The 11,053-nt window shown below is 33.8% G+C and overlaps 2 protein-coding genes across 4 annotated transcripts in view; one reads left to right on the top strand and one right to left on the bottom strand.

Annotated features, from left to right (window-relative positions):
* The first annotated feature begins 2,075 nt into the window (after positions 1–2,075).
* On the top strand, positions 2,076–3,336 carry LOC123722219 (protein I'm not dead yet-like). The gene is made up of 3 exons (XM_045683371.1): positions 2,076–2,228; positions 2,567–2,704; positions 3,205–3,336. The coding sequence occupies exons 1-3, from the start codon at positions 2,076–2,078 to the stop codon at positions 3,334–3,336; spliced, it is 423 nt and encodes a 140-aa protein (XP_045539327.1).
* Positions 3,337–4,930: 1,594 nt separating this feature from the next.
* The window catches only part of LOC106713000 (protein I'm not dead yet), a 30,697-nt gene continuing 24,574 nt past the window's right edge, over positions 4,931–11,053 (bottom strand). For all 3 annotated transcript variants that reach the window (XM_045683109.1, XM_045683111.1, XM_045683110.1), the window contains 10 exons: positions 10,935–11,029; positions 10,380–10,505; positions 9,761–9,886; positions 9,171–9,285; positions 8,748–8,839; positions 8,059–8,159; positions 7,811–7,903; positions 6,864–7,057; positions 6,546–6,683; positions 4,931–5,713 (listed from right to left, as the gene is read on the bottom strand). In XM_045683109.1, the coding sequence (XP_045539065.1) occupies positions 5,453–5,713; positions 6,546–6,683; positions 6,864–7,057; positions 7,811–7,903; positions 8,059–8,159; positions 8,748–8,839; positions 9,171–9,285; positions 9,761–9,886; positions 10,380–10,505; positions 10,935–11,029 (1,341 nt within the window). In that variant the 3' untranslated portion in view covers positions 4,931–5,452. The remainder of the gene's footprint in view (positions 5,714–6,545; positions 6,684–6,863; positions 7,058–7,810; positions 7,904–8,058; positions 8,160–8,747; positions 8,840–9,170; positions 9,286–9,760; positions 9,887–10,379; positions 10,506–10,934; positions 11,030–11,053) is intronic.

Here is an 11,053-nt window from a genome sequence, read left to right as displayed (position 1 = left end):
GGTGCTCTCTATGTGGATATCTAATGTGATCACATGCGGTGTAATGATTCCCCTCGTCAGGTCCATTCTAATGGAATTGGAAAAGGTTACATTCCTCATTTATAACAAGAGTATTATAATTATCCAATACTTTGACATATCCTTATTCTTAAAAAAGATGTATTTATACATTTGTATTTTCAGCTGGGCATTATCGAAGTATACGAAAATATAGACAAGGACAGAAGATCAACTCAAATATATAAACCTACATTATTCACGTCATTTTACTTTTTAGGTATCGCATATTCATCTTCAATCGGTAAGAGTCCGGTTAGTTTTTTTTAAGGAATAAAGCAATGATTTTTTAACTGTACTGGATAAATATTATATTTTACCTTTTTTTAGGTGGCATGGCAACACTTTTTGGTAGTCGCACAAATCAAATATTCAAAACTATTTTCGAAACGTAACGTATACATTGGTATTTGGAGTAGATATGTCTGTTACATTGTATGGACTGGTACCCTATTAACCTACTGCTATATGACGATGTAGCCATTCTATTTATAATGTTTATTTAAATATTTTTAAACAGTACACTGTGCATGTACCAATAAAAAAATATGTTTAGCGAAAGTAAAAAGTTTATTTCCAAGTCATTTGTCTGCCATATCTACTGCTAATTCTGGTGTCATACCATCTTTTAATTCTTAATTTAACAGATAGCATAGTTCTCAGACAATTTATTTATATTGGTCTCTTTTTAGAACATTTGTTACGGCACCAAAGATCGAGTTCCCTCATTTTATGCTTCTCAACCTGCCCGCCGCTTTGCTGCTAGAGACCCTCGTCTACTTGTGGCTGAACTTCTACTTCTTAGGAATGTTCAGGTGTCTAAAATTTGAAATGGGCTTAATAGGGTTGTTAAGTAGATGTTAAAATGTGGATTCCATATTTTCTCAGATCCTACCGTGATGCGTCACTACAGATGAGCATGACTGACGAAGAAACACAATACATGAACACCTTATTGTCCACCAGATACCAGCAATTAGGCAAAGTTACATTTCACGAAGCGGTTTGTACCTGAAAAGTGCATAATTTGACTGCTCAGTTTGTTTGCTATATTCTATGAAGTTACAGTTTAAATTTCAGATCGTATCTGCTATCATAGTTCTGACTGCAATATTACAAGTGATAAGTAATACATTGTTCACGGCGTATTCTTATCATGAATCAGTTATGAGGTAACGATATTCAAGATTTTAAAGCAAAAAAATACCCTCATAACAACTTGTTGATGTCTCGATGTTCATAAATAGTTACTTTATATAATATAAAAAGTTTGCATGACATAATAATTTCAGCCATATCAAGCTTTCGGCTCCAACAATGGTTTGCGTAGTACTACTCTTTATTACGCCAATAAATTTGGAATTCACAAAATTCTTCAAGAAACGTACCGGTAATTATTTTTTTATTTATAACAAAAGCCATAAATAAGTCCTGTTAAAATTTGGCTTAAAATATTTTTTAGGCAATTTGGAGCTCCTCCAAGTAGCACCGAGTAAAACTTGCCTCAATTGGAGCCTTGTGAAGGATAGTGTACCGTGGAGTGTACTGTTTGTAATTGGTAAGCAATAACCTGCATAGTTATATAAAATACAAACCGCTGAAAATATCGGTCCCTTATCACCTTCATCCAATGTACATCTGTATCCTTATTATCTCGGAATCTAAATAACGATGCTTTCCTCTATTTGTTGCTTTTATGTGCGCCTAATACAATAACTATGTATCCAGTAGTACATTACAGTTACGACAGTATTCAACTTGAACTATGAATTGACGATTTGATGATGTGAATTGTGGTACAAAATGTAAATTTTATTAAAATTTGTTATGTGTATTTACTGTTATTATTTATATATACGATGTTATTATGTAAACTATTTTGTAATGTACGTATAGTGTCAAATCGTATCTTTTCAGTAAGGATGCTATACAGTTATTTATAAATAATTTTTACTTATTATCTAATTAAATGTATAGGTAGCAGTAACACAGTGTTCGAAACTCTGGAGCAGTCGAAAATGATTCAAGAAATGGAGAAGTTCCTTCTACTCTTTGCAAGCTGGTCAGCGCCTGCAGCCGCGCTGGTTGTCATCGTTCTTTGCAAGACGCTCACTGAGTTCGCATGCAACTCCAGTGTGGCGCACGCGTTGCTGCCACATATCGCTAGAGTGGTTCGTTAAAAACTCAAAATAATTTTTTCTTTCGTATTTCTGTGTACAATAAAAAAATTAGAAAGTGGCAATAATTACATTAAAAGTCCCTCCGTAGATAGGTATCTTCGTATTGAATATAAAACAAGCAGACACTAGCGCCACACGAAATTGTTTGGACACACAATCGCACTAAAACTACCTTTTCAACCATTTTATACTAATTTCGCCACTTTGTACTTTTGCGCTTTTATTGCCTTGTTTTTCTTTTCTAAAACAACACTTGACATTAAATTAGATACAATGTTTATAACATACATACAATATTGATAAGTCAACAAACCGTTGTAAAATTATAGTGCGTAATATCAAAAATAAATCCACAATATCTGATGTTATCGGCGACGCTCGCGTGTGCTTTGCCCTTCCACTTGATGACGGGAACGCCCGCTAATGCTATGGTTCTTGCTTACGTCCATCTTCCGCCAAAAGTTATGGTAAGATTTTTAACAAAGAAATATTTAAAAGCATATATAAAATAGAAGCTCGATTTTAAGCCGATTGGAGTGATTAGAAAAATTATCCTAGCACTTGTTGTCATAGATTTTGTGAAGATGTTAATCGTTTCCAAATAATATTCTATTATAAGTGCACTGTCTGCATAAAACTGGGGAAAATATTGTTTTTTTGAAGATTAAGAACAACGCCATCTAGTTGCGAAAATGAGACAACTTCAGCTTCATTTACTCAATATTTATTTAGATACTAGCTGTCGCCCGCGACTCCGTCCGCGCGCAGTTAAAAAATGGAGGGGGGGGGGTTATAAATATAGATGTTGTCCGATTCTCAGACCTACTGAATATGCTCACAAAATTTCATGAGAATTGGTCAAGCCGTTTCGGAGGAGTACGGGAACGAAAACTGTGATACGAGAATTTTATATATTAGATAAACCTGTATAAAAATCATACTAAAATTTGTTTGTTTGATTGTTCAGATGCTTGCGGGTTTTGGACCTTCAGTACTATCGGTCCTCACAGTGTGGTTCACTGTCACTATGTGGTCTAAAGCAATATGGCCTGAAATACTTTTATTCCCCAAATGGGCGGAGGTCAATTCGCTAGAGTAAATATTGTAAGGAATGCCACACATTTAAAAAAAAAAACATGGATAATATAATTTAAAATGTGTGACGTAATAAATAAAAGAATAATTATATCGCACAATTTTTATTTCGTAACAACATCCAGAGCAGTTATATTTACAGTATTTAAATAAGAGATTTAATGATCGTACAATATATTTTTATCGCACGAGTTTTTCGAATCATGAACAAAATGTAACCACACCTGTAAAGTGCGCACCACACAACATGTAGAAGCGAAACGAAAGCGTTTTTTGATTTTTAAATATAAATACACAGTTAAGTGAGTAATTTTTATTAATTCCCTGAGTTTAATTTTACTCTTAAATAGACATAATTTATACAGACTTAAGATTCACCATTTTATAAATAAACCACAACTGTAGATTTTTAAAACTCGATCTACATTCTCATCAGTAAGAGAATTTACATTAAAAAAAATTCGCAAAGTAAAAGAAATTTTGCAGTAATGTTTTTTTCGTTTCGTTTCCAATTATATTGTATGGGACGATATTTAATTTAAAAAAAAACCACATCAAATATCCAACAACCAACCATACCATACACTTAAAATCAAAAATTATATAAATTTTTGTTCTATTATATATAAAATTCGACATAAAATAATTAAGAATGGTTTAACTCACATGTGATCGTTCAGTGACGGCACCGACTAGTTTCGGACCCATCGGGGGTCCATCTTCAGGGCGAGTATCTAGTCCAGTGTTCCTCAAAGTGGGCGATAACGCCCCCTTGGGGGCGTTTAAAACCTAGGAGGGGGCGATAAGGGACCCAAAAAATGGTGGGCATTGAAATTAATTAAAGTAATGAAATTGTGGTTTTTAAGTTTTAGGGCTGAATAAAAATTAGGTGGCTCTGAAATATAATTGATTTTCAAAGGGGGCGGTGAAAGAAATAAGTTTGACAATGACTGGTCTAGTCGGTGGACTAGTCGGTGCCGTCACGGGACGATCACACGTGAGTTAATCCGTTCTTTTATTAAATTATATCTCACGAAATTTTATACAATTTAATTCGACATTAAACGTTTATTAGCGAATCATAGTAATTCCAAAAATTTCAGAATAAATTCATAATACAGATCATAAAACCAAAATTCTCAAATACAATTTATGTTACAAAAGAGATTTAGTATTTATGTCTATACCTAAATAATATTAACTTATAATAATTTATCTATACTTTAGATTTAAATATTTGAACTAAAATTCACGATTAATTCATCAAGATGTGAGGACTATTTAAAAAAGAATCAATATAATATCGTTCATTGACATACAATTAACATATAAAAATATATTATCCATTGAATTAAAAACTAATTTGCACTATTTGACAAAATTAAAAAAAAATAATCCAAGAAATATTTCCAGTTATATATAACATGCTTAATAAATATATATATTATAGTTTTTTTTTATATAAAAATATAAAGATTGTTTAGAAATATCATTGTTTTAATACATATTTATAAAAATTTGTTCAAATATAAAGGCATTTAATTAGTTCCAAATTGCGTAATATATTTAAAATTTACCAAAAAAAACGAATTCCCAGCGATTTAATAAAAAAAAAAGAAAAACATAAAAAAATTGGTAACAATCAATGAGAGAAATATATAAGAGACCATAAATAAATTGCTCTAAAATGCATTAGTCAAGAAATTGACATATCACAAAATGGCCGACGCGACCACAGACTATTATTTAAATATTTAAGTCAGCACCCGCTTTATCCGCTATCATTATAACATTATATTTGTCGTATAAAAATATATAAAACTTTTGGTATTGTAACTAATGTGTAGCGACTCAGTTGAAGATACAACACGTGGACCATAACATGATACCTTCTGATGACGTCACAGGATTCGTACAACACGTAAGAGATAACATATAGCTTTAAAAAAGAGGGTTTTTTAAGCTCTTAAATTTTTCTATGGACATATTATGTTAAAAATACTATATCAGATATAAAAATGGATTTAAATGCATTTTTTTTTTCATTATTAGAGTTTTCAATTTATCATTCAACTAAACCGCTACATATTTGGTCTACTGTATCAGTTATTTGCAACCAGTTAACTTTTAAACGGTGAATAACTGCAGTTAAATGCACCTTTAACAATATTAGCTGTACTAGAGCAGTTAAAATTGGGTGTCATAGATAAGCTGGCAGTGGTGGCATTACAGCTGAGGGTCAAGTTGGTGATGGGTGCGGTGTCAGTAGAAGTCTGCAGTCCGATGATATCCTCCGCTTTGAAGATGAGTGATCCCCAGGTGGGGTACGCACCCCATACTATAAGGGTGGTTATTATTTTAGGACCAATACCACCCACAGCCTGGAAAATATATTAAAATTATATGAATCATTTTAATTAAACGTAGTTATTTTTTTTTTTTTGAAAATTGTAAAAACACTAGCTTTTACCCGCGACTCCGTCCGCGCGGAAAAAAAAATAGAAAACGGGGTAAAAATTATCCTATGTCCGTTTCCTGGTTCTAAGCTACCTGCCCATCAATTTTCGATAGGTCGAACTGATTTAGCTGAAAATTGATGGGGAGGTAGCTTAGAACTAGGAGACGGACATAGGAACTTTTTTATCTTGTGTGCATTTTTTATATTCCGCGCAGACGAAGTCGCGGGTATAAGCTAGTATTAAATATTATATAATTGAAGTGTCCGTATGTAACATTAAAAAAAAAAACATATTTCGTATACATAATGTATTTGCGTTGCGTTTAACGAAAAGCCAATTTTTTTATTTTTTGTCTGTCATCATGTCTTTTGATGAAAGTCACTGATGTCTGAGACATATAAGCTACTTTTTCTTTATTTTAAGCCGACTTCAAAAAGAAGGAGGTTATCAATTCGACCGAATTTTTTTTTTATGTGTGTTACCGCGATGCTCCGCCCCTGGTGCTCCGATTTTGATAAAAATTATTTTAATCGAAAGGAAGTGCTTGCAGATGGGTCCCATTTTTTTTTTTTTTATTTAACTAGAAGACTAGTAGATTTTGAATATAGCTTCAAAATTTGTTGCGAAAATTAGGGACATTTTTGCTTTCAGCGCTTATTAATTTTTTTCTGTAACCAACAGACCACTAGATATATTTAAATATTTTATATTTTCTGTATATAATAAAGTATTTTGTACAGTTTTGTGTACGTACCATCTTTGAAGTAGGTATGTGGGCAACGCCAGCGACAATAGCATTAGGCGGGGTGCCAACCGGCATGTGGAAGGCCATGGAGCAGGCCAGGGTCGCTGGCACCATCAGGTACCGAGGGTCCATGTCCAGAGTACGCGCCTGAATATAACACAAAAAAAAACTATTATAATCTTGATCTAGCCTATTCATCTAATTAACCTATTCACACAAATTACTAATTAAGTCTATTCAAACAACTTATGGCTTAAACCTATTGACATAAAATACAAATTAAGCCTATTTATCCAAATAACTGATGTGGCCTATTCATCTACATACCATGTTAGCGAGTACGGGCAGTATGAGATTGGCGATGGCGACATTAGAGGTGAACTCGGTGATGAACTGTGTGACGAGCACCACCACCAGCAGCACGAGGGCAGGATGAAGACCATGGAGACCGTTCAGTGATGAGCCTATCATCGAAGACAAGCCGGTAGCTTTGCTGCCTTCCGCCAGAGCGAAGCCACCACCTGGAATATACCAAATTATTATGTATAGCATTTACACACGACTTCGTTCGCGTGTGATTAAAAAAAATCATGCCTATTTAAAAAAAAATATCCTATAGCACCCCGGGATAGTGTAGTTTCCCAATAATGAAAGATTTTTTTTTAATCTGTTCAGTAGTTTTGAAGCCTATTCAATACAAACATACAAACAAATCGTTCATTTACAATATTGGTATAGATTTCAAATATGAAGACACTAATTTGTTTTGCTGATTTAATCTAATTTTTTGATTTCAATTGTTACTTTGAATAGGCCATTTCTTAGAATAATATATAGTACTAGCTGTTGCTCGTGACTCCGTCTGCGCATCATTAAAAAGATTTCATCAAGATCCATTCAGCCGTTCCGGAAATACCTACAAACATCCATCCATCCATCCGCATTTATAATATTAGTAAAGTTATAAGATTTGACAAGAATTTATAAGATTTAATAATATAAAAAAAAAAACTTGAGAGGTGTGTTGGGACACCCGGATGGAACGAAGTTCCTTTCTATTAATTAGTGAAGGAACCAATGTTTATTCTATGAATAAAAAACTTAAGTCTTCACGAGAAGTACATTTTATTTCTATGAATTTTCGTTATATATTGTCACTTCGTTGGCATGGTGATATTGCAAAAAGTGTCGTGACAACTTTTCGTAAGAATTTTTTCCGTCTAGCCCCCTTTCACAACGCGCGATAAGGAACTTCGTTCCAAAAGGATACATACCCAACAAGAATAGCAGACCCCAGGGTATTTTCTCCTTCAGTATTCCCCAAGTCACAACACCTGAAGATGGTTTGGATGCTGCTAATTCTTCATCTGAAACACATTCATAAAAAAAATTTAGTAAACATACTTAAAAGTCCTTTAGTGTATATTTTGAATGAGAAATCTACGCTTACGACTCTGAGTGCGGTTGTTTAAACAATAAATTTAAAGGAACGCTTTTAATAATTGATTTCTTAAACACTTACAAGATGCGGAGGCTGAGAAGAACTTGATAAAGTCCATGGACATTGGCAATATGAACATCAGCACCACTATGAACATAGAAGTCACACCATCTTTCACCTTCCTGAAAAAGTTAATTTATAAAGTTTTTTTTAAATAGAAAGTGGCAAACGGATATACCGAGGTGATCATCCACATGTGAGGACATCCATAATACCAAAACTGCAGATACGTTGCCATCCTTTGATGAAGATACTCTCGCTTCATGAAGGACCTTAAATCAAGGTTTGGAAATACCGAAGAGGATATTTGTTAAAAAAAAAACGGTTAAAACAACTAAATAAATAATTTCTTTTAATGGTCCACAAAATTTTACAATTTCTTAGGACTCTACCTCCTGTGATAGGTGGGGACCTATCTTACAGGAGGTAGTGCCTTCCTTTAATCTAAATCTTAAATAGGTAATTATTTATACAGTGTACTTGTATATGTGCGCACGTGTGTGTGTGTGTGTTTGTTTTATTTTTTAGTATGTAGTAATAAGAATGTAGTAGACAGAGATTAATAAAAACCCGGAGAAAAAAAATCCTATTGGGCCTATTGACCCATAAATCAATAGAAACATCCAATTTTGTTTTCAGATAGAACGAGATGAGTTCATGTTTCAGTATAAATGTTTCGGCAATGAAAACCCATATGTATATATTCTTACATGGTGGTGATGACGTCAGCCCAGCCCGGCATGAAGCCTGGCTTGCGGAAGATGTACAGGAACACCGCCAGGATGAACAGGAAACCTGACGCCTGAAAGCATTATCTATATATATAAAAGAAAGTCGTGTTAGTTACACTATTTATAACTCAAGAACGGCTGAATCGATTTGACTGAAAATTGATGGGCAGGTAGCTTAGAACCAGGAAAAGGACATAGGATCATTTTTACTCCGTTTTCTATTTTTTATTCCGCGCGGACGGAGTCGTGGGTAAAAGCTAGTATTGAATAAATCAAAAACATTTCTAAATAGTAAAAAAACTAAAAAAAATTATAGGACATTTTTAGCAATAGATAAATTTGGAATAGTATAAAATATTTATCAAATTGTATATTTATTACTATGAAATGTTTTAGACATACCTTTTCATGGAAGGTGATAGGTCCGAGATTCCTGTACTGCTCCTTGATCACCTTCATCGTGGTGAAGGAACCCGAAGATGCTTTGTTCACGTTCTTTGCTGCCTCACTTTTAGGTCTAAGAAATTATAGGTTTAATTAAAATACCGAAAAAAAAATTACCTATAACAGGCTGAGAATATAAAACGAATGACACCAAAATTATGACCTTTTCTATGTTATGTTGCCACAGCACTACTCTTCCATACATCTCTATCAGACATATCTAAATTTACTACCTTCTTAAGCATCCTCTTTCACACAATCCATACATAATTTCCTCCATCCATCTCTAATCAAACCTAAGTCAATCTATATATATAAAAGAAAGTCGTGTTAGTTACACTATTTATAACTCAAGAACGGCTGAATCGATTTGACTGAAAATTGGTGGGCAGGTAGCTTAGAACCAGGAAACAGACATAGGATAATTTTTACCCCGTTTTCTATTTTTTATTCCGCGCGGACGGAGTCGCGGGTAAAAGCTAGTTTAGTATAAAATATCTTAGAAAATCCAAAAAAAAATGTAAAAAATGGTATATTGAATAACATACCTGAAGAGTCCCATAAATGTGACCTGCAATGAGAGCCAGACCAGCAGCTGCATCAGCAGCATTGGTGGTGTGCTGTATGCCATGAACCAGAAGAAGTTCACCGACCCAGAGATCTCGGGGAACTCGCTGCAAAACACAAATATAGTCATCTTTCTCCTACTTATTACTTTCACATATGGTGTTATCATCTTTCCCTGTTTTTCCAAAGACAATGAGAGGTATAACAAAATGATTTTATATAATAACGTTAAAAACGATAGATGGCGCTATATTGAATAATACATTATTGTTTTACATGTCAACGGAACTTTTAATTTGCAATACTCAGAGTCCAATAAGGTTATTGCTTAGTGTAGTTTTTTTTAAATAAATCTACATTATATAGCTTTAAAGCAATTAATACCAACTATCCATTAATCACTTGTGCAAAGTTAATCTTACTAATATTATAAATGTGATTATTTTGTTTGTTGGATGGATGTTTGTTTGAAGATATCTCCGGAATGGTTCAACGGATCTTGATGAAATTCGGCACAGATATAAAACATAGTCAGGAAGAACACATAGTCTACAGTTTTTTTAAATTCCCTGCGAATGGATAATAACAGATAATACTTACGAATCGAATATTCCTTTGAAGGCAGAGTTTGTAGCTGTGCCAACGAGTGTGCCACAGCCGCCCAATGTGGAGGCATACGCGATGCTCAGGTAATAACATATTGTTATATCACTCGGCATCGCAGCTCTAAAATAATAATAGCTTTTAGTAGCTAAGTAATTTTGAGTACGATATGATATAAGAATTCTAGAATTCTGAGTGTGATACCGGAGACCTAATTTTAGTCCTCTTTCCCTTCCTTCTTATAAGGAAAGAATGGGAAAGGGAGGTGGATTTGATGAAGGAGGAGATGCATAGGAAGATTAAATATTTTCTTTTTGTGCGTCCCCTCCTTGGTCCATTAAGGGTAGGCAACGCATCTGCAATTGCGAATGTCTATGGGCAGCGGTCGCTTCGCCATTTCAGCGAATTCATGTGGCCACATCGTTTGTCACCTTGTAATATAAAAAAGCTTCTCTTGTATCATGAGAAATCATGAAAAAGTCGCGGGCGACAGCTAGTTCTAAATAAAAGGGTAGCGAATTTTTTTTTTTTGTAAAATATATAACTACTTACTCTTCATCAGTATTCCTGTTGTCAGGTTTAACATCTTTGCCATTCTCTGGGAGTGCATTTTTCTTTTTATTCACGTAAACATCTCCTAATCCTTGCTGTAATATGTTATTAACACAGGT

Source organism: Papilio machaon, chromosome 21 (assembly GCF_912999745.1).
Source record: "Papilio machaon chromosome 21, ilPapMach1.1, whole genome shotgun sequence".
In the NCBI taxonomy this organism is placed as follows: domain Eukaryota; kingdom Metazoa; phylum Arthropoda; class Insecta; order Lepidoptera; family Papilionidae; genus Papilio; species Papilio machaon.
The sequence above is the reverse complement of the archived record's forward strand: the minus strand, read 5'-3'. Positions and strand labels throughout refer to the sequence as shown.

What these genes read in the sequence shown, in the direction of transcription:
- LOC123722219 (XM_045683371.1), top strand. Translation starts at nt 2,076, where the DNA reads ATGATTCAAGAAATGGAGAAGTTCCTTCTACTCTTTGCAAGCTGGTCA. An exon ending in TGCCACATATCGCTAGAGTG is followed by an intron (nt 2,229 to 2,566) that starts GTTCGTTAAAAA and finishes GTAAAATTATAG; the next exon opens with TGCGTAATATCAAAAATAAA. An exon ending in ATCTTCCGCCAAAAGTTATG is followed by an intron (nt 2,705 to 3,204) that starts GTAAGATTTTTA and finishes TTGATTGTTCAG; the next exon opens with ATGCTTGCGGGTTTTGGACC.